This window comes from Pleurodeles waltl, chromosome 3_1 (genome assembly GCF_031143425.1).
Source record: "Pleurodeles waltl isolate 20211129_DDA chromosome 3_1, aPleWal1.hap1.20221129, whole genome shotgun sequence".
Lineage (NCBI taxonomy): Eukaryota > Metazoa > Chordata > Amphibia > Caudata > Salamandridae > Pleurodeles > Pleurodeles waltl.
In genome coordinates, this window is record NC_090440.1 from 1,682,611,332 (window position 1) to 1,682,633,844 (window position 22,513).

Genomic DNA, 22,513 nt, shown 5'->3' on the forward strand with positions numbered 1-22,513 from the left:
ATGTCTCTGACATGGCAGCCAGTTTGAAACACCAGTAGAAGAGAAGAAAACTTCTAAATTCCAGGGAATAAGCTTCTGAGAGAAAACATTTGAGCAGAGCTCAAAGGAGACTCCTCAGCATGACGTGTGGTGGAAAATCTGTTCAACAGGGTGGTGCAGTTTGGTTGAATTTTGAGTTTGGGTCTTTTTTTTACAAAATAACTGTGATAGGTACTAAGCTAAAGGCCTAATGCATGTAATGTAGGTATACATTTAAGCATATTTTATATATTCCACCAGGGACTCCCATCTCGACAACGGGGAAGTATACAAGCATGTGAATCTATGAAAGTTCCAATACCTGAGTAAGGACACAGTCCTCAGATTGTCTGCCCCCTGATTCCAGATACCCACAATGTGGGAGACCAGCAAGAGAACAACAGGAATGATGATTTACTGTCACAGCTTCTCTCCCAGCTACATGATAGGAAAGGACTGACAGTTCCCTCTCTTTCAATCACAGATTTTGTTTCAGTGCATAAACATCACATGGAATTTCATCAATGGAAAGTATCCTTTTAACGCTAATAAAGTGGATTTCAGAAGGTCATGGGTGTTCCCTTCATGCCCTGTGGCAAGGTCGAATCAAGAGTAAGTGGAGGGCGTTCCAGGATGGCAGGTGGTACGGCTCGCAGTACACGACAACTGAGTCTCTGAGCAACGGGGCTCAGTCTACGAACTAAGGCCCAAATTGCATCCTGCCATTTCCAACATGTGGAGGAGGTCTCGAGCCAGAGGTCCGAGACAGTGACATGGCTTCATCGGATCCAACTAGGAGCACGTACCACAGGATGATCAAGCCACGTTCCTGCTGTAAGTGGGCTAAGCGGTAAGGCTTCTCACATATCTGAAAAGGAGCATAGCTTTTTCTGGCAAGTAGACACATTGCAGACGCCTCTCTACATCTAGCTTGAAGCGTCAACAGCACAGACCGCCTCCTGTTTGAATTTCTGTATTAGAAAAGCGCAAATATATAACCAGTGCTAGAACCGGCGCAATAAGTTTCATGAACTGGGGTGAGAGGCATGGTATGCGCTTACACTGTTTTAAAAAAAAAATACATAGGTTAAAGCTGCTTTGGTATCTGGAGGCTAGAAAAGTCTACAGAAATTAAATGTGACTTTTCTAACATGGGGCCCCCAAGTTTCACAGAGTGAGGGAGCGTTTGGGAGACCCACGTAAGCATTTGTCAATTAACAACTGCATCAGCAAGGGTGGTGGAACTTTAACCCCAGGGCTTGGCTGCAATTTCCCAGAAATATTGGTCAAGGGACTTTTGGACTATAAGTAAGATACATATAAGATGCATCTATAATATACATACATGGCAATTTCATGGCAGCTTGGAAGACCCAATAGGGGACTCTTCAAATAGAGACGTGCTCGGGAGGCCACGCAGGAGGTCTGAGTAGTTGTTGATGCGGCTTGTGGTTCCATGTGCGGCTTCCTCTTGCTAATAACCATCCAGTGCAAACTCTTGCAGTAGCAGTCAACAACTAGACCCAGAGAGAGATCCGCAGAGATAATAGCAAGCAGGGATGAAGAGGCTCTCAAGGGACATTCTGTCAAGAGCCTGTGTTGTCGGCAAAACTTCCAAGCCCTCCAAACTCCAGGAACATAACACTGTTAAGAGCCCTAAAACAATCCCAGGACACAAGAGTATTGATAATCCAGGTTGTTCAGTCAGCCTTTCATAATCTTTGGACGGTACACTCCCAACGACTGACAACTCACAGGAATATCAATGCTATTGGGGGCCTTTGATATTAGGAAAGCCTCTATGTCTGTTTTGGAAATGGAGCAGTCCCCAGACTCAAGCAATTCTTAAGCAGGGGTCCCCACCAGATCATCTTTTCACTGGCGGTATTTTTGCAGACGGAGAGGTGACAGAGACAGTGTGTGTTCGGGCTGGACTGTTCCCAGATTTGCATATGGCTGGTTCCAACCTGGGATGGCATGGTGAGCAAAAGAACAATGGATTAAACCCAGATCTGTGATTGGGGATGAGTGTTTAAAAGTTTCAACATTCCGTCCATCATTCTTTTGTGCTACTAAAGTTGCCCTATGAGGGAAGAGTGTACCCAGACGTGGGTCCCTTGCTCACTGTGCCACTGAATTCAAGCTAGCCTGGCTGATAAAGGGTGATACCCTGAAACCGGTCCCAGGGTGCTAATTTCCGGTCCAGGGAGGACCTAGCCTGGCAGTTCATGCTGGACTGTTCCCAGGTAGAACAGTGTCAAGACCGATTTGCATATGACTCGGTCCAAACTAGGGTGGCGTGGTGAGCAAAATAACGAAGGATTAAACCCAGATCTGTGGCTGGGGGGTGAGTGTTTGAAAAGCTTCAACACTCATTCCATCATTCTTTTGTATTTTATATTTGGCACTAGTGGCTCGAGCATGAAGTAGGTACAGGTTCAACAAACCCAACCAAACCAATCAACAGAGATTAGGCATGGACGATGTGAGGAGCGACAGCAAAACCTCATCTCTGGTTTGCAATATTACAGTCCTAATTCGCTGATCTGCAGTGCAATCTTGTTAATCTAGACAATCCATCCTGTTGGACCATTTTGTGCTTTATTGGTATACCAGAAGGGCGGGAAAATGGGACTACTGTTACAGTGGTAGTGACTGAACTTATTCGGAATAGGGGGAGGTGTTTGGCCATGGAAGGGGAATGGGGTGGCTAACTCCCCGAGAGGTTCTATGTGGGGAGGGCCTTGGGGTTAGGAGAGTGAGAAGGGCAGAAAAGGTCACATACAGCATATTGGTGGTGGGAGAGAGAAGAAACATTTCGCTTTTTTATGTTGACTGTCAACAGCCTATTGTTAATGTGTCAGCAGCAGATGCAGTTTCTATAGTCAAAGTGCAATGTCTAGCTTAAGAATTATCTCATGCAACGCTAATGAAATTCTTAATAAGCTTAAACATTGGGGCCTTATAAGGTGGTTACCGTCACTAGCTCAGCAGGTTATCCCACAGGAAACCCATGTGAAAAGCAATAATCCCAAAATCTTCATCCCTAAGCAGTTTTCTCATTCTTATTTTGCCTCAGAGGGGGCAGCCGCTAGAGGCGTGGTGATTTATTTAGGGAGTAGTATCAACTGGGATGTTAGAGTGGTGATCCGGGATCCCAGGGTAGGTGGCTCTGGATTAAGGCACTGGCAAACGGTGTCCCTTTCAATTTGGCAAATTAGTATGGCCCTATTAGCGACAGACCTGGCCCTTTATCATTAATATATCAAATCACAATGGGGTCAGTTGGTTAGCTGATTTGGGGGCACTGGGGGAAGATTTTAACTTTATTCAAGATCTTTCATTAGATACATACAACAAGGCCAAAAAGCAGCTGAAATCTAAGGCTAAGCAGGTGTTTGATTTACGGTAAGACTTTGGGCTAATAGATCCTTGGAGGCTTGCGAATCCAGCCAGAGCTCATCACACGTGTTATTCTCAGCGTTATGAAAGCGCATCTCGTCTTGACTTCTTTTTGGCATCCCAGACACTTAAACGAACAGGAACAGACATCTGGTCAAACGCTTTCTCTGATCTCTCTGATCACTCGCTTATGTCATTGTTGGTTGAATTAGACGCCTAGCCTCATACAAGTCCTAGGTGGCAGTTTGATAGGGCTCTATTGTCCATTCAAGAGTGGATACAGAAAGTGCAGGTGTTTATAGCTGAATTTTTATAAATGAAAAGAAACACAGATTCACTTTTTCTGTTTGGGAAGCTTTTAAGGTCACAGAACTAGGGCACATAATTGCATATAAAGCCAATCAGGTCAAAGAATGTTGCAGACAGGTTCAGGAGCTTCAACATATTCTCAAAACTAAGACGAGGGCAATTTTATGAAATCATATGGCTAGGATTCCACAGAAGGATCTGGAGGAGGCCAGATAAAATGTAAGGGATTCTTTTTTTTTTTTTTTTTTAATATTAGAAGAAATTAATTGCTGCAAAACCTATCAGCAGCAAGTTTATAAGGAAGGACAACAGATAGGTAAATTTCTTGCTTGGTATACTCAGGTCAAACAGGAGAAATTGTTAGTGAGGCAGATTCAGGACCCGGCCACATACAATATGGTTTCAGGGAAAGACTGTCATCCAAGTTGTCATTTTAGAAACCTATATAAAGCTACATATCAAGTGCCCCATGCTGGTATGAAACAATATTTTTGTTCAATAACTTTGCCCCGGTTATCCCGCACATTGGCTAAGACTATGATGGCAAACATTACAGACTCCGAAGTGTTTGAACTGCTTGCGGAAATGACTAATGCGAAATAGTGTGGCAATGACTGATTTCACTTGGAATTTTACATGATATTTGCACAAAGTGTCTTTTTTTACTGAACTTTTCAACTATATAAAGGAGGGTGGGGCGCTTCCCCCTCCCTTAAGGAATCCATCATAACATGTTTTGTTAAAGAGGGCAAAACCCTGCTGAATGTCAATTATTATAGACCAATTAGTCTGCTTAATGCGGACTATAAGCTTCTGACTAAAACTGGGCAATACAGGTCTCTCCAGCAGGTCAAGCGCTGATCCATCAAGATCAGTGCGGTTTTGTTTCCAATCGGTTGATGGCCTCAAATACTACCTTTTTAATCGATTGTATAGATTATTTCTCCTGCAATCAAGTACCTGCAGTGGCAATCAGGGCTGACACTGATAAGGCTTTTGACCTGGTTAATTGGGATATATTATTCTTTATTGCAATTTGGTTTCCCCCCACAATTTATGATGATGCTCTAAAATCTATATCAGGGAGTGAAGGCCAACGTTATTGTGAATTCCAGTGTGACTGGGGAGATTTCTATCAATAGAGGAACCTCTCAGGGGTGTCCTCTATCCCCCATACTATTTGCTTTTTTTACTGAGCCTTTAGCACTTAAATTACGCAGAACATCTGAGCTAAATGCACCAATGGAAGTGATGCCCAAAATAAAATTATTTGCTGATGACATGGGGTTGTACCTGAAGTCTGACATAGTCAATGTACAGGGGGCATTTATGCTGCTGAAAGAATATATGGATATTGCAGATTTAAAAAGTGAACCAGAGAAAGACGGGGGTATTGTTTAATGCCTCAGCTGAAGATCTGCCAGGATCTTTACATCATCAGGTAAAGGCTTGTGGCCTAGTTAGGTACCTGGGCATATACGACACTAGTAATTTTTCCCAGTTATTTTAGCTGAACTATACTGTAATGAGCAGAAAGGTGCACAATCTGTTGGATAGGCGGTCTCTTTGATGCTGATTGGACGAATGGCGTTAGTTAAGATGTCAATTTGTCCCTGTTATTGTTTCTATTATCTAATGTTACTACTAAGATTAATAACAGCTATTTCCAAGAACTCGATTCACCGTTGAGGAGCATTATATGGAATAAAAAGGCCCCCAGAGTTATGTTCACTACAGTGCAGCTTCAGAAGGACTAAGCAGGATTAGGCCTTCCAAACATGTGGATATATGATCAAGCAGCCTTACTGGAATTAGCAGGCAGATTATTGGAATTTGGGAGTGGTGCTGGAGGAGATATATATATATATATATATTTAAATAATCAAGAGAATTGTGCAGGAATCTGCAATTAACATCCCTGCTTTCATTAAAGTTGCGAAGCTACCAAAAAAAAAAAAAAAACAGGTACAAGATACTACAGGAATGGGGTAGCAGGCTGTTGGTCTTATATCAAGTATCAGCAGGCTTCAATTATTTACAGATTGCAGAATGTAATTTTGTTACCCTTTCACTCTCCAAGGTAGCGGATTAATTTTGGACATCATTTGGCTGGAAGGAGTTGGGTGATTTTGCTGTTAAAAGAAGACTATTAACTTGGGATGAGGTGAAACAAAGGTGTAGGGGGGTTAACGGGATAATGTTAGGTGGAGTTTTGTCTAACTAACTCACCATCTTTCCAACTCATATGACCTAAGTCAAGAACCACATCAGGTTATGCGCTCATTGATTAAGACCAGGCTCACAAGGGTGGGCAATTGGTGCAGTTTACTCCATAACACATCAAAGCAGGGCACTGTCCCTAGGTTTCTTGATAGAATACACAAGACTACTAGATGTAGATTGACTGAGAATAACTGGCAGGTCATTTCGGAACTGGGGGATAAATCACTGAGAGCTGCAAATTTTAAAAGGATGACCTTTCTTTCACGGTGGATGGCTTCCTACACTCCGAATGTTTTGCATAGGATCTACCACAAAGTTCATGCTTTTGTTGCTGTGAAACTGGGAACTGGTTGCATGTTTTATATGCCTAAAATTGAGTTATTTTTGGGGGGTGGTGTTCCCAGTTTTAAGTAAGGGAGTGAGGGCTACAATCGCCCATGAGGCTGGGTTAGTGTTATTTGGAGTGTCCAAGGAAAGTCGTAAAATTAATAAGGCAGGACAATACTATATCACAATAGCACCAACAGTACCCCAATCCTTAATTTTGCAAAACTGGAGGACTAGTCAGGTCCCCACATTGCAGGGATGGGGGAGAAAATGTGAAGGATATGAAAATTTGAGGAAGCCTATGCAGACTGGGCCAGGAGTTTCAAAAGGTTTGCTGCAATTAGGTCTCATTATCAGCCCTTAGATCCTATCCAAGGCCAGGCGGGTAATGTGTAACGTTTCTAAGACAGCTAGGTTTAGGTATTTATAGGATGTAGCATTTACACAACAAGTATGATTTTATTCTTTTATTTTCAATATCAGGCACACAGCACTTTAATATGGGCATATGCTTTGAGTAGACCGAATAACGATAGCCTGCTAAAGCAATGAATAAGGGTTTCTTTCTGTAAATGTACATTATGTTTATAGGTTGCTCCTTTTGCACCCGGTACAGGACATTTTTTGATAAATATTTTAGTAAGATAAGGTAATGACAATGCAACGTAAGGGGTCATCTGTATTTGGGATTAAGCTGTTGTAATTATATGCTGGTCTGTTTTAATTGCACCACAGATGTAGCCTCTTCCAGTTTTTACCCCCTCTGCGAATGCCATTTGCTCGTTGGTTGCTTTTCTTTTTTGCTTGTATACAATTTGTTTACTTTGCACAGTTTTATAAAGACCTTTATATTTAGCAGCTATGAGAATGCCGATGACAGTGTTTTTTTTAAACATTTTTACTTTAAAGACGGGTACCACCTTAATGAAATGTTATAAGAGCATGATTCTTCCAGTAAATTGTGTATTCATTCCTCATAGGTTATGCAATTAAGGAATTTTGTATCATGTATTCGTATGACCTAAAAAAAAAAAAAAAGTGGTTTTCAATTCCAAAACAGTTTTGGGGAAGAACAAAACCTATATGTTGCATAGGACACAGATGAGGACATTCCTGCAATAAGCTTCCCACACAAATGGACAGATGAGGCGTTTGGCAAGCACAGAGTATTTCTTAGTAGGGCGATGATTCTCATTTGCCAGACTGGCCTCCGGCTCTATGTATGGGTTGCTGCTGGAATCCTGCATTCAGGGTTCCTGTCAAGACAAGAGGCCTGGAAGAAGATGCATTCGCACAGGACTTTGAACATCCCAGATGGTCTTGGTCGAGCATTCAGAAATCAAGCTGAAGTGGAACCGGCAGCACCACAGAAGGCTGTGGGCTAGTGCCTGGAAGTTATAGGTGAGTCAACTGCTTGGAGCTATACTGTGGACACCAGAAGCGGAGGAGGAAAACTAGAGAAAACTCCTTGATCTTTAGTGTGACTGTCAGGACTCCTAAGAATAAGTATTCAGAAATAAAAATGAAGGGCAATACACGGCCCAATCGAGAAGGTGTGTAAAAATTGCACTGGGGTAGGATTGCAAGCAAGTGCAAATCGACAACAGACTTGTCCACCATAGAGTTCTTCCACTGAGAAGAAACAGAGAGGGGGAAAGTAAAGTGATCAAGTCAGAGGTACTGTGCAAGATCTAGTATGGCATTGTGTCATGGACTGAACCACTGGGTTCTTGTGCACAGTCCAGCCCTTTCATGATTTGAAATAATACAATGTCACATACTGCTGGGTGTGCTCCAATGAGTGACCTATCAGGACTACTGCAAGTGGTTGGACGGGGAGACTCAGCAGGGGATGATACATCTCGGTTCTTTAGTTTCCTCAGATTTCTCTTCCTGTAAGAGGGGAAAATGACAGTCCTGAACACTGGTGGAATCTAGCCGCTCACCTATTCTTGCAATACAGTGTTTCACTCACTGACTGTTTAGCTTCAGCACTCACTAGGCAGTAAATTGTAATGAAGCCACCTGAGCTAGGAACGGCAGAAGGGCTGCTGCATGGGATGGGGTTACTCACCCCCTGGTGCAACGATCTGCTCCAAAGACAGAAGGAGTGGCACAATGCCCCCTAGAGGTTGAAGGAGATAACTGGAAAAGAGTTCCTGACCTTCAACTTCACATTCATGGACGTCAAGGAGAATGACTTAAGAAGGGAGGACAGAATGGTCCAGAATCCAATGCTTGATCAACAGGGGAAGTGGGCAAGAGAGGCAACCAAGAATGTGATCGGGTCCTGACTCCTGCTGAAACCTTCAAAGGGCCTTGTGCACTAGGCAGCTCTCAGTGTTCCGGATGGCATCATGCCTTTTCAAGATTTGAAGAAGGAAGGTGGCGCAGATATAACAGACATGCACTGAAATACTTGCTCTAAAGAAAAACATTGCAGCATGAACTAGCTTAGCTGAAAAAGGGGTGGATGGATCTGAGAGACCGAAAGGGGTCACAAAGAAATAACCTTTGATTAGTACTACAGGACAGTACAAAAACGACAAACAGGTGGTGCACAGAATTGGAGGCATGTCAATGTGCATGGCATCTGGCGTGCAAAGCTCTATAGATCAGCAAAAGTAGAGGTTTACGTTTTTGCTACTAGTTTTCTGGTTCCACAAGTTGAGAAGAATAACGAGTTAGAAGAAAGCATAATTAAAACATTGCCTCCTTATTTGCCCTAGAACAGTAAACTTTTGTGATCCAGGCAATCAGAACATCTTGGCTGTGCTGCAGAAATACTCCCCATCTTAGAATGTAAATCTTATTAATTAAAAATGCAGTTGCTCCATGTTTTGGCGTAAGAGACATGATATTTCAGCTAATCTTCTTGCCTCGTACTGGCTTCTGATCAAAAGGTGGGGTCCACAGCTTAAGACGTTTTGTCTACCTCCTTGTTTATTGGCAAGTGAGACATTTTTGCCTAGTAACCTAAGCTCCACGATTCATACAACTGTATTTATTGCAGCACAATCTCCTTCAGGGAGATTGGTCCTTTGCCATGGGCTGTGGAACACACTTACTAACTACTTATTAAAGGCCGCTTAGCCTTCATATCTGAAAACATTACTGCTCCCTCAATAAATCAGCGTGCTTTTAAAGGTACCATATCCAGGCTCTATTGCTCAGCATCAAGAAGTCATTTACCGTAATGTAGGCCGTTTACCAGCGAGCATCACACATTTAAGCACAGAGAAGGAAAGGAAAAGAAACCACATGGAGAGTGCCATTGAGCACCCGTTTAGACCAAAAACTCCCAGCCTAATCCCTTTAATAGTCCTAAGGAGACTTAATTTGCTAGAACTTCTCTAAATCTAATTTGTGAAAATAGTCACAATGCAGACATCAGGAACAGCACTGGTTCCAGAAGGCTTTTGTGCACAAAGGATTTACAGCACATATTTTCTCACAGCAATACAAATACATTGCAGAAAGCTACTCGTAAATGGAAGTCCACAGAAATACTCGACAAATAGAAAAAAAATTCTTGAGGAGTGTTCAGCCACTTTCCAACATCACAGACTAAAATCCAACCAATGGCCCAACACATATTTTAAATAGGCACTTTGGAATACTACCTCCTTCGTTTTTCCACCACTTAACTCCTATCCGCCACCAATTATTTCATTTTCTATCTACTTATAGCTTTTAATATTTAGATTCAAATGGAATTCGACAGGCACTATTCAAAACTTCCCATACAACCGCCAAAATCTTCAAGACCACCCCCTTTCTCTTCTTAAATTCTAAGCATCTAAAGGGCGTAACAGGTAAACCCAGAATAGCAGCATCATTGTTCACTGCTACCCTCTTTTTCCAGGCAATGATGTATCTTTGAATGATGCACTGCGTTCTTATGCCAACGAGCTTTATACTTCGATAAGTGGATCAATAGAAAACAGGCACTTTAAAGTCTAATTTAAAAAAAAAAAAAAAAAAAATTGGGCAATCATTTGAAAATACAATACAGGTGAGAACTTCACTACAATTTAAGACTTTAAAAAAGCCTTCCACAATGCTGTATGCATTGCATTTTAATTTTCTTACCAGGATTGCAGTCTGTCAAAAGGGAACAAATCGACAGCAAAACCTTAGAAATAGTCAAGGCAGGACTCCAATTGTCTTTCAGAATGTCTAAACAGATGACTCCCTGGCTGTTAATATTACAGTGATATATCCTTGTTCGAAAGGTAACCTATTGAAACGGGAGAATAAATAAATTATTTAGATAACTGCAAGTAGCAAACAAAATTACAAGACTGTACCCTCAGCAAGGGCACATACCACAAATGCACGGGGACCGTAGCTCATACAATGTATATATTTGGAAAGGAGCAGCAATTTATGTATTTGTTTTTTAGTATAACATTTAAAGGGACCATTAACATACCACAAAGGAAAACCCGTTCTAGGGAGCCCCTTATAACACATAACTTCTGGATCAGAACGCGTTACATAGTACAAACAGGAAACAACAAAGTTCTTAAGGTCTATGGCAACAGCGAGTTGCAATCTAATATACGGCAAAATGAGGTGGAAAGTAGGCTGACTGCATACAACTGCTTGGAGCCTCCAGACACAAGTAAGGAGCAAAGGCAAAACAAGTAGGAGAGTGTGTGCAATGTACCTTAAGGGGCTAGTGGCAGTGCTCATTTATACTCTATTCCCTGGAATAGTGTTAAGGAAAACCAGCAATCCCTTGGCAAAAAGGGAATCTTAAAGGAATGAGCTCACCACAGGACATCTACGGGGTAGAGTGGCTCTGTAATATGAGGCTGATCAACTGACAAGAGGAACTAATCAAAGTCCATCAACCTGATCCTTTTCACTTTTCATACAGTAAAGGATTGAAGCTTACCCTGATGTAGGGTGAACTCAGATCTGAATCTAAGACTATCAGTCCATGGCACTGCCGTGAGGGGTGACCGGGAGTACTTCCTCCACAGAAAGTGATTGGAACTCCACCAGAGATTCTATGGAAGATTTCCAGTGTATAATACAGGCTGGTTCTTGCGGTCCCCCAGCATGCACTGGAGTGAGAAAAAGGTGGCACTCTTGTTTCCAGACTAGTGTGGCAGGATAACAAATTTCCAGGGTATGTCATTCTGATCTGCTAAGGTTGTAAAATGTACTGACTGTCCCCAAACTATCCGTGTGCCCAAGTGTGGCACCCCTAGTGACAGAGCTCAATTCACATACCCATGAACAGACTCATCTGTGACCTAGATGCTAAAGCACTGGGACTTTGGGAGCAGAGTATCATGTGGCTTATACCACCAACATGACTGGAAGAAACCAGGCACTTCTGGATACTTACTAGCCTTCCTTGGCACAGAAAGGTTCTGAAAGGGAGGGGGTGAAGGGACCTAGTTCCTCTCGAAAAAAGAAACCCCAAGAGAAAGAACAGCTAGTGCAATTGAACTGTAGGGTTATGGGAGTTGCAGGAGACAAGGAAATCCTCCACTATTGGCAAGGTTCCTTTTTTGCTGACCGATGGGGGTTTCTTGCAAGGGGCAACCAAGTCCTTGTTTTAATAAACACATATAAAGTGCACAAAGAAGAGTAATGCAACATCAGCCACATACTCAGTAACACAACCAAAACTTTAACGAAGGCTTCTGAATTCCCAACTGCCAGACACTAGGGAGGAGCACTTTGTCACGGGGGGAGAAGATTCTGAATGCTTTTCATAATCTGCCTGTAAACCCATTATTACTCTTTTTAATGCCTGGAAGAGACTGGAGTGTGGTTACTTGCAAACTGAGTTAGCGGTAAGGTAGTTGAACTTGCATGTTTTAAGTACATAAAATAGATTAGGGACAAATGTTGGTCTTTCCTATATCCACGTTCACAGCCTCAAATTAGAAAATACATCCGTTGAGGACTTAGGTTTTGCAGCAAATGAGGGAATACATTTCAGCGCTGGGGGAGCTCATGGTTGATATGAATGTGAAATCAGATCATTTTTCAAACAGGGTTCAGCATTCCTAAAACTAAAAGGTTTAATCCACTTCTTAAGGAACATTAGCAAAACCTGAATGGGACAGTCTGTGAAAGTAAATATGAGATTACAAGCAATTTACCAATACTGAATCATATTTTTTATATAATTGATACATCTCACTTCTACATATTTACTGTTACATGTGACCATCACTGGCGGCTTTAAGCACACCCACAACCATGAAACCATCAGAATAGAGGCAGAGGAATACAACAAGCATTGGCAAAGCCACTAGGTCTGACCTGTGCAAGAGCTACTGCTGCTAGGCATAGCTAAAGGTTTGTGGCATAGAGGAGAGCGGTGGGGAGCACAGTGGCGTAAATGGGAATAGAGTGTCAGAGTGCACTGTCACAGAGTGGAGTTTTGCCGCGTTGTAGATGTAGTGGCGTAGATTAGAGTAGATCGAAGTAGACTAGAGTGGCATTGAGTGCACTGGCATAGCGTGCAGTGGGTATGGAGTAGAGGGGCATAGAGTGTGCTGTCAGAGTGCAGTGGCGTAGAGTCCGGTGTCGTAGAATGCAGCGGCGTTAAGTAGAGTGGCATCAAGTGGTGCAGATTAAAGTGCAGTGGCATAGACTGGTGTAGAGTGTGGTGGAACAGATTACATTGATTTTGAGTGCAGTAGAGCTGCGTAGGGTGGTGCAGAGTGCAGTGGTATAGAGTTCAGTGGCAGTGTTTAGAGTAGCAGAGTAGTGGTGTAGAGAAGAGAGTGGCATAGAGTACAGTAGTGTAGAATAAAGTGATGTAGAATGCAGTCACAGAGTGCAACGGTGCAGAGTAGAGCGGCATAGAGTTTTGCAGAGAACAGTATAGGGGCATTGAGTGAAGTGTAGATTGACAGACTACATTTGCGTAGAGAGAATTGGTTTAGAGTAGAGTGTTAGAGTGCAGTGCGCAGCCTGGAGTGGTGCCATGTAGAGTAGTGTTGTGGAGTGCCAAAGAGTGAAAAAGAGCGGCGGGGCGCAGAGTAGAGTGCAGTGGAGCAGAGGGGAGAAGAGTGGTGTATAGTGCAGTGGCATACAGTGGATTGTTTCAGAGTAGAGTGCAGTGGAGTGGTGCAGAGTAGGGTGGAATAGTGCTAGAAAGAGTGCAGCAGCATTGAGCAGAGTGTAGCGGCGCAGAATGGAGTGCTGCAGAGTACAGTGGCAGAGTGATGCAGAGTAGAGAGGCATAGCGTAGTGGTGTAGAATGCAGTGTACAGTGTTGTGGTGTAGAGTGCAGTAGACTGGCATAGAGTAGAGTGCCTTAGAGTTCAGTAGTGGAGAGTAAAGTGTTGCAGAATAGTGTTGTACTGTGGAGTGGTGCAGAGTAAAGTAGTGTAGAACAGAATACAGTGGCATACAGTGTAGTCACAGAGTGAAATGGTATAAAGTGCAGCGACAGTGTTGAGTAAATTGGTAAAGAGTGCAGTGGTGTAGAGTTCAGAGGCATGGAGTAGAGTGGTGCAGAGCAAAGTGGCGTAAAGAGCAGTGCACCTTTGGGTGGCAAAGCATGCAGTGGCTTAGAGTGGATTGTTTGGGAGTAGAGTGAAGTGTCGCAGAGTGGAGTGGTGCAGGGCAGAGGGAGGTGAGGTGGTGCAGAGCATATAGTACAGTACAGTGTGGTGGTCCATTTTAGATAAGAGTGGAAAAGAGTGGATTGACGCAGAGTGCAGGGGTATGGAGTGGTACAGAGCAGAAAGCACTGGTGTAGAGTGTAATGGCGAGAGTGTAGTGGTACAGTAGAGTGGAGCAGTGTAGCAGAGTGTGGAGTGATGCAGAGAGTGGAGTGGTGCACAGTGGACTGGACTGGTGTGGAGGGCAGTAGTGAAGGCTCCAGTGGTGCAGAGTGCTTTGCTATAAAGTAAAGCGGTGCACAATAGAGAGGTGTAGTTGAATTGGCAGAGTGGAGTGGTAAAGAACAGTGACAGAGTGGAGTCACGCAGTGTGCAGTGGCACAATGTGAAGCGGCGTAGAGTGGGGTGGTGCAGAGTGAAGTGGTGCATATACATGGTGTGGTACCACAGACATTTCAGACAACACATTTACAATTGAAATTACCATTACATTTCCACAGACATACAGTTTTAAGTATACAGCACACGATATGTGGAAATGTCATCACCTAGTGCATTGATTTGTTTTGATCATATTAAAACATTTGTTTTCACCACACCTCAGAATTACAAACAAAATGTGCTTTATTAGTGCTGATATATTTAGAAATGTCAAATCCTGTTACTTTGAAGTCAGGGAAAGAATAGTCGATGTGTTGACCATGGGTTTACTTTCCCAAAATCTAAAAAGGGATCCCACGGGCATCATATAGAGCAGAACTTGGGGGGCGTGTCCAAGATGGCGACCGGATCGGACGCTTTTTAACAAGCTCCGTGCGGGGCCCGAACATTATCCTGTTTTTCACCACAGCAAAGGTCCTATCAACGGCATACGGACCTGCGAGCTTGGTCTACGCTCGCAGAACACCCGTTCAGTGACGGCGATGCAGTGCGTGGCGCGGCGAGACCCGATCCGTCCCAGGCAAAAGAGGCCTCAGAGGTAGTGAAAATGGCGGCTCGCCTCTAACGCACGGTCTGGTGCCGAAGACGGGGACCATCACAAGATTACGGACGGCATCCCCATCATCCGCCCTGCAAGTTGGGATCGGCTGAGATGTCCCGTGGTTGCTGTCGCGCGACACTGCGCTTGGCTGCGGACGCTTCCATCTCCGGACCGACGAGAGGTGGACGCGCTGTTGCGGAGACCGGAGGACTGTCATAATCCTGCGGGACAACGGAGCAGTAGGCCTGCTATCGCGACGGGGGCAACGGGGCACACATTAAGTCCATCACTGCTGCACACAACCCCAACCCCCAGCTGCGATCTTGCTTCATCCCTAGTGGAGTGGGCCCCAGGGACAATGTGAATGCGTGCACTTGGGAGTCAGAACTACTGATTATGGGGCACAATGCCATAAGCTAACAAACTATAAGAGGTCCTGCAATCCTACCATACATTTCTTGCGCGCCTCCTCGGAGAAGCATTGGCGCATGTGGGACTATACCGAGCCTGCTGGTCACGCCACCTTCAGGAGTCTGCGCAGGAACCTAATAATCTGCTCTCCCTCCCTTGCTCACCCATGTGAGTCAGTGTAACAGCACACACAGAACACAGATCTATGCCCTCATACTCGCTAACTACACAGCGCTACGACTCTTGTGACTCTACTACACCACTGCTGGTGTGTCCTGTCATCCTGTGACTGACAAAACCTACGTGCAACAGTACTGGTTGTGTGCCGCCATTCACAACAAACCAGTAACGCAAGAGGGTGTTCGCTGCCATAGAACCTGTCCTCGCGACGCTATGGGGTCGTCTATTGAATTTCTGCGATTGTGACTTGATCCTTCAACTGTTCCGTACCAAAGGGCCTTAGCACTTTGAGGATACACTAATTTCTGTGTATCCAGATTACAGAATGGAGGTGCAACGCAAACGGGGGTCCTACATGTTGGTTAAACAACTGCTTCTTGCCCTGGAAATCAAATACGCTCTTCTTTTCCCAGTGAAACTCAAAAGGTATGGATCAAGAGAAAACATATTTTCCAATCCCCAGAGGATGTATGGACTTGGCTGCATGCCAAAAGGTCTTGTGGCAACGCTGGGAGGAGAGAGAGAGGACGACACATGGGTAACCCCTAAACGAAGACAATGTCGTAGGAACCCACCCAACTTCCGCTCAGATCAAACTCAAGTAGCGGCAGAACGGGCTCGAGTGGTAGCGACAGCGACCCAATGTCGGAACAACTCCTTCACTGTGATCATATACTAACATCAGGATTCGACAATGGCAGACCCGAGATCTCCTTGACTGGTAGCAACAGGGATCCTCATGTCACACCTGGATCCGTGGATAACCTCATTTGAATCTCGATAACCAACAAATCTGGTATTATATTCCAGCAGACACCATTTCTCCCCCTCGTTTCAATGATGAGGCCTTCCCGCTGACAATTACTCCTTTAGTACCCTCCCTAACCATCCACCACGGGCCCCATTGCGGGGCACCTTAGTAACTGGGTTGACACTGCCCCCACACGATGTATCTTTGGACATGTTGTTCAATGAGGTATTATGGTAACTGTTACTTCGCACATGTTTCTGCGCACTGGGAGGTATACTATATAGTTGCAGCCCTGGGGGGATTGTTCCTACTGTTAACGTTATTCCTTATTTTTTATTGCTTGTTCTACCATGCTTAACATTACAACGCTATGAGCGGCATTGCTATTTCGGATATGGGAAAATAATAATGCAGATGACAAGTGATATCCGATGTGGGTGCAGAGTGGGATTTGGGAAGATATTATTTATTATGCATAGTATTAGGAATGATTGATGTCTCACATACCCTCAATGACCCACACTCAGTATAGATTCTTGACCTGGAATGTAAGATGTATGGCATCCTACACCAAGTGCTATAGAATACACTCATATCTCAAATGCCATTGAGTACACATTGCAATGCTTCAGGAGACACATCTTACGACCTCAGAATTAAACAGGGTGCGCTCTAGATGGCGAGGACAAACATACAGCACTACTACATCTGCATACGCTAGGGGACTCGTCATATGGGTGGCCTCTGGAACTCCCTTTGCTCTCACGACACAGACCATAGACCCAGATGGCAGATATGTCATATTAGGAGGTAGACTAGATGGCATACCCATTAATTTGGTGGCTGTTTATGCTCCTAATGCAAATCAAATACAATTCTTAGATTCTATGACACCAGCGCTATTCCACGACCCATTTGTTCTGGCGATTTGGGGTGGAGACTTTAATTGCATTTTGGATCCTCAACTGGACCGCTCTCATCCCCCATTATCAAATGCCACCAGTAATCGTATTGCCCACCACTTGCGGACCTGGAGTACACATGAGACTTGATGACATATGGCGCATGGGCCACCAGCACGACCGCGAATACTCATTCTACTCCCCTGTACATGACCTCCATACTAGGATAGATATCCTATTTAGCATCACTAACACGGGACCCCTCCTAGATCGCTCAGAGTACTTAGCGAAAACACATTCAGATCACAGCCCAATGACAGTGATACTGACTTGGGTTTACCGTGACCCTCCATATCTACCTAACGTCTACAAATGGAAGCTCTATTAGATCCCCCATTCCGGGAGTCATTGTCACAAACCATTCGACAATACTTCCTAACAAACGCTGGCTCCACCTCCTCTCGGGCGATAGAATGGGAAACTCAAAGTGGTAATCCGTGGTCACTGCATGGCTTCTACCTGGGGAGTTAGGCAGCAACTATTGTGTGACCACTCTGAGATAGAGCAGGACTTACGCCAAGCGGAAATACATAAAGCGAGGCGTACTGTATTGCCATCACAACTCTGTCAGCTCAGAGTTCGTAGAAGCGAAGCAAAATCCGCCCTAAGTCACCATGACTATCGCACACAAATGGCTCTACAACGTGCCCAAGGAGATCGCTCAGGCAAGCAGCTTTCCTGGCTTCTCTGCTAGGTACACCATGGTATACCGGCTATGTCAATTAGGACGCAGGATGGCACAGCAGCCACTTCACAACTGGCTATCAATGACACTTTTCGTAATTACTACTGACAGTTATATGAGAAACCGGTTGACCTGGACGCGGGCTGCGTACAGGGCTTTTTACGGGCATGTCCCTCCCTAGGCTCACGGCCCCACCATACCACCATAGAGGAACCTATACAGTTGGAGATCAAAACAGCTATCAAGCAAATAGCCCGCAATAAAATGCCAGGTGCAGATGGCTTACCCGTTGATTATGCTACGTACCCCACCATCCTTACCCCTCGATTATTGGAGGTTTATCATGAAGCATTTGAACGGGGCTGCCTAACACACTCCTTACGCAAAGCCCTAATTGCTGTGCTACCTAAGCTGGGGCGTGATGCAACATATGTACGATCCTATCGCCCATTGTCCTTACTCAACTTAGACTGTAAAATACTGGGAAAGGTACTAGGTAACCGAATACTCCCTGTAATGCACACATTAGTACACCATGACCAGTCAGGCTTCATACCAGGCCATACCACATTTCTCAATATCAGGCACCTTTTACACCTGATCCACAGTACGCCACCCGGTGACACATACAAAGTGGCGGTCTCCCTAGACATAGAAAAGGCCTTTGACACTCAGGGATGGGATTTTCTCTTTGCATATCTAGAAAGAATGAGGTCCGGACCTCATCATTTACAATAGGTCAAAACGCTGTATGGGGAGCCATTGGCTAGGGTGAAGACGGGCCGGATGATATTGAGCTGCTTCAATATACAACTAGGGACGCGACAGGGCTGTCCGCTGTCGCCGCTCCTCTTTGCCTTGGCCATGGAACCCTTGGCATGGTACCTGCATAACCAGGCTGGAGCCTGGGGGATATGGGATTCACAGCGGTTCCAAGTGGTATCCTTATATGCTGACGATGCTCTTATTTACATTTGAGATGTACGCACTACACTAACTGAGCTAGAACAACTGCTGACACGCTTCAGGAGGGTCTCAGGTCTCCAAGTCAATTGGCCTAAATCACGTGGGTTCCCACTAGCATTGTGCCCCCCTGTCGAGAGACCTACTGGAAACAACTCCCGCCTACAATGGCAGTATGATACTTTGAAGTATCTAGGAGTTAAAATCTATCATACATCAAAAGACCTTCTTGAGCAATAGCGAATATACGCTCATCTCTTACTTTTTGGCAATCACTACCATTATCCCCGATCGGTAGGGTGGCATTATCCAAGATGTTAATCCTACCCCGGCTGCTGTATTTTTTCTCAGCCTTACCCATAACGATACAACGCGCCTTCTTTAAAACATTGGATAGCTTGCTTTTGGATTTGATCTGGGGGGACAAATGCCGCAGAGTTGCCCTCTCCAAACTCCAAAGACCCCTACAGGAGGGCAGGTTGGGTGCCCCACATTTGGAGACATTTAATGCAGCAGCACAACTGCAATGGCAGACTTCATGGCTAATTTCCCTGCTGCACCCAGAAATGCAAGACATACAAGCTCACCTGGGGAATGTTACGCTATACAGTTGGCTAACCAACACCAATAGATCTGGTACCACAATGACCCCACTACTGGAAGTAGCACACACATGTTGGCACCGCTACTTACACCTTAAAGGACCTTACATCCCTTATTCACCGGAGATTTCAATATGGGCCGTCCCTTGGATAAAACAGAACACACAAGCCCATGCCTGTGCCCATTGGATAGAAAAAGGGGCCACCCGCTTGGGACATTTCTTTTCGGAGGGCACGCTCAGATCCTTCCCAGAAATGGTCACAAACTACTTGTAGGAAAGTACCATCTTGCCTGGCATGTTACCCCCATTTTTCACTGTATATATGTTGTTTTAGTTGTATGTGTCACTGGGACCCTGGTAACCCAGGGCCCCAGTGCTCATAAGTGGGCCTGAATGTGTTACCTGTGTAGTGACTAACTGTCTCACTGAGGCTCTGCTAATCAGAACCTCAGTGGTTATGCTCTCTCATTTCTTTCCAAATTGTCACTAACAGGCTAGTGACCATTTTTACCAATTTACATTGGCTTACTGGAACACCCTTATAATTCCCTAGTATATGGTACTGAGGTACCCAGGGTATTGGGGTTCCAGGAGATCCCTATGGGCTGCAGCATTTCTTTTGCCACCCATAGGGAGCTCTGACAATTCTTACACAGGCCTGCCACTGCAGCCTGAGTGAAATAACGTCCACGTTATTTCACAGCCATTTGACACTGCACTTAAGTAACTTATAAGTCACCTATATGTCTAACCTTTACCTGGTAAAGGTTAGGTGCAAAGTTACTTAGTGTGTGGGCACCCTGGCACTAGCCAAGGTGCCCCCACATTGTTCAGAGCCAATTCCCTGAACTTTGTGAGTGCGGGGACACCATTACACGCGTGCACTACATATAGGTCACTACCTATATGTAGCTTCACAATGGTAACTCCGAAAATGGCCATGTAACATGTCTATGATCATGGAATTGCCCCCTCTATGCCATCCTGGCATAGTTGGCACAATCCCATGATCCCAGTGGTCTGTAGCACAGACCCTGGTACTGCCAAACTGCCCTTCCTGGGGTTTCACTGCAGCTGCTGCTGCTGCCAACCCCTCAGACAGGCATCTGCCCTCCTGGGGTCCAGCCAGGCCTGGCCCAGGATAGCAGAACAAAGAACTTCCTCTGAGAGAGGGTGTGACACCCTCTCCCTTTGGAAAATGGTGTGAAGGCAGGGGAGGAGTAGCCTCCCCCAGCCTCTGGAAAAGCTTTGTTGGGCACAGAGGTGCCCAATTCTGCATAAGCCAGTCTACACCGGTTCAGGGACCCCTTAGCCCCTGCTCTAGCGCGAAACTGGACAAAGGAAAGGGGAGTGACCACTCCCCTGACCTGCACCTCCCCTGGGAGGTGTCCAGAGCTCCTCCAGTGTGCTCCAGACCTCTGCCATCTTGGAAACAGAGGTGCTGCTGGCACACTGGACTGCTCTGAGTGGCCAGTGCCACCAGGTGACGTCAGAGACTCCTGCTGATAGGCTCCTTCAGGTGTTAGTAGCCTATCCTCTCTCCTAGGTAGCCAAACCCTCTTTTCTGGCAATTTAGGGTCTCTGTCTCTGGGGAAACTTCAGATAACGAATGCAAGAGCTCATCCGAGTTCCTCTGCATCTCTCTCTTCACCTTCTGATAAGGAATCGACTGCTGACCGCGCTGGAAGCCTGCAAACCTGCAACATAGTAGCAAAGACGACTACTGCAACTCTGTAACGCTGATCCTGCCGCCTTCTCGACTGTTTTCCTGCTTGTGCATGCTGTGGGGGTAGTCTGCCTCCTCTCTGCACCAGAAGCTCCGAAGAAATCTCCCGTGGGTCGACGGAATCTTCCCCCTGCAACCGCAGGCACCAAAAAGCTGCATTACCGGTCCCTTGGGTCTCCTCTCAGCACGACGAGCGAGGTCCCTCGAATCCAGCGACTCTGTCCAAGTGACCCCCACAGTCCAGTGACCCTTCAGTCCAAGTTTAGTGGAGGTAAGTCCTTGCCTCACCTCGCTGGGCTGCATTGCTGGGAACCGCGACTTTGCAGCTACTCCGGCCCCTGTGCACTTCCGGCGGAAATCCTTTGTGCACAGCCAAGCCTGGGTCCACGGCACTCTAACCTGCATTGCACGACTTTCTAAGTTGGTCTCCGGCGACATGGGACTCCTTTGTGCAACTTCGGCGAGCACCGTTTCACGCATCCTCGTAGTGCCTGTTTCTGGCACTTCTCCGGGTGCTACCTGCTTCAGTGAGGGCTCTTTGTCTTGCTCGACGTCCCCTCTCTCTTCAGGTCCAATTTGCGACCTCCTGGTCCCTCCTGGGCCCCAGCAGCGTCCAAAAACGCCAAACGCACGATTTGCGACTAGCAAGGCTTGTTGGCGTCCTTTCAGCGGGAAAACACTTCTGCACGACTCTCCAAGGCGAGAGGGATCCGTCCACCAAAGGGGAAGTCTCTAGCCCTTTTCGTTCCTGCAGAAACCTCAGCTTCTTCTGTCCAGTAGAAGCTTCTTTGCACCAGCAGCTGGCATTTCCTGGGCATCGGCCCATCTCCGACTTGCTTGTGACTTTTGGACTTGGTCCCCTTGTTCCACAGGTACCCTAGATTGGAAATCCACAGTTGTTGCATTGCTGGTTTGTGTCTTTCCTGCATTATTCCTCTAACACGACTTCTTTGTCCTTAGGGGAACTTTAGTGCACTTTGCACTCACTTTTCAGGGTCTTGGGGAGGGTTATTTTTCTAACTCTCACTATTTTCTAATAGTCCCAGCGACCCTCTACAAGGTCACATAGGTTTGGGGTCCATTCGTGGTTCGCATTCCACTTTTGGAGTATATGGTTTGTGTTGCCCCTATCCCTATGTTTCCCCATTGCATCCTATTGTAACTATACATTGTTTGCACTGTTTTCTAAGACTATACTGCATATTTTTGCTATTGTGTATATATATCTTGTGTATATTTCCTATCCTCTCACTGAGGGTACACTCTAAGATACTTTGGCATATTGTCATAAAAATAAAGTACCTTTATTTTTAGTATAACTGTGTATTGTGTTTTCTTATGATATTGTGCATATGACACTAAGTGG

General features: G+C 45.3%; 1 protein-coding gene across 3 annotated transcripts in view; it reads right to left on the reverse strand.

The window, feature by feature from the left end:
• Positions 1–22,513, reverse strand: part of UBE2E3 (ubiquitin conjugating enzyme E2 E3) — a 181,881-nt gene that overhangs the window by 51,488 nt on the left and 107,880 nt on the right. For all 3 annotated transcript variants that reach the window (XM_069225450.1, XM_069225451.1, XM_069225452.1), the window contains exon 5: positions 10,372–10,519. In XM_069225450.1, the coding sequence (XP_069081551.1) occupies positions 10,372–10,519 (148 nt within the window). The remainder of the gene's footprint in view (positions 1–10,371; positions 10,520–22,513) is intronic.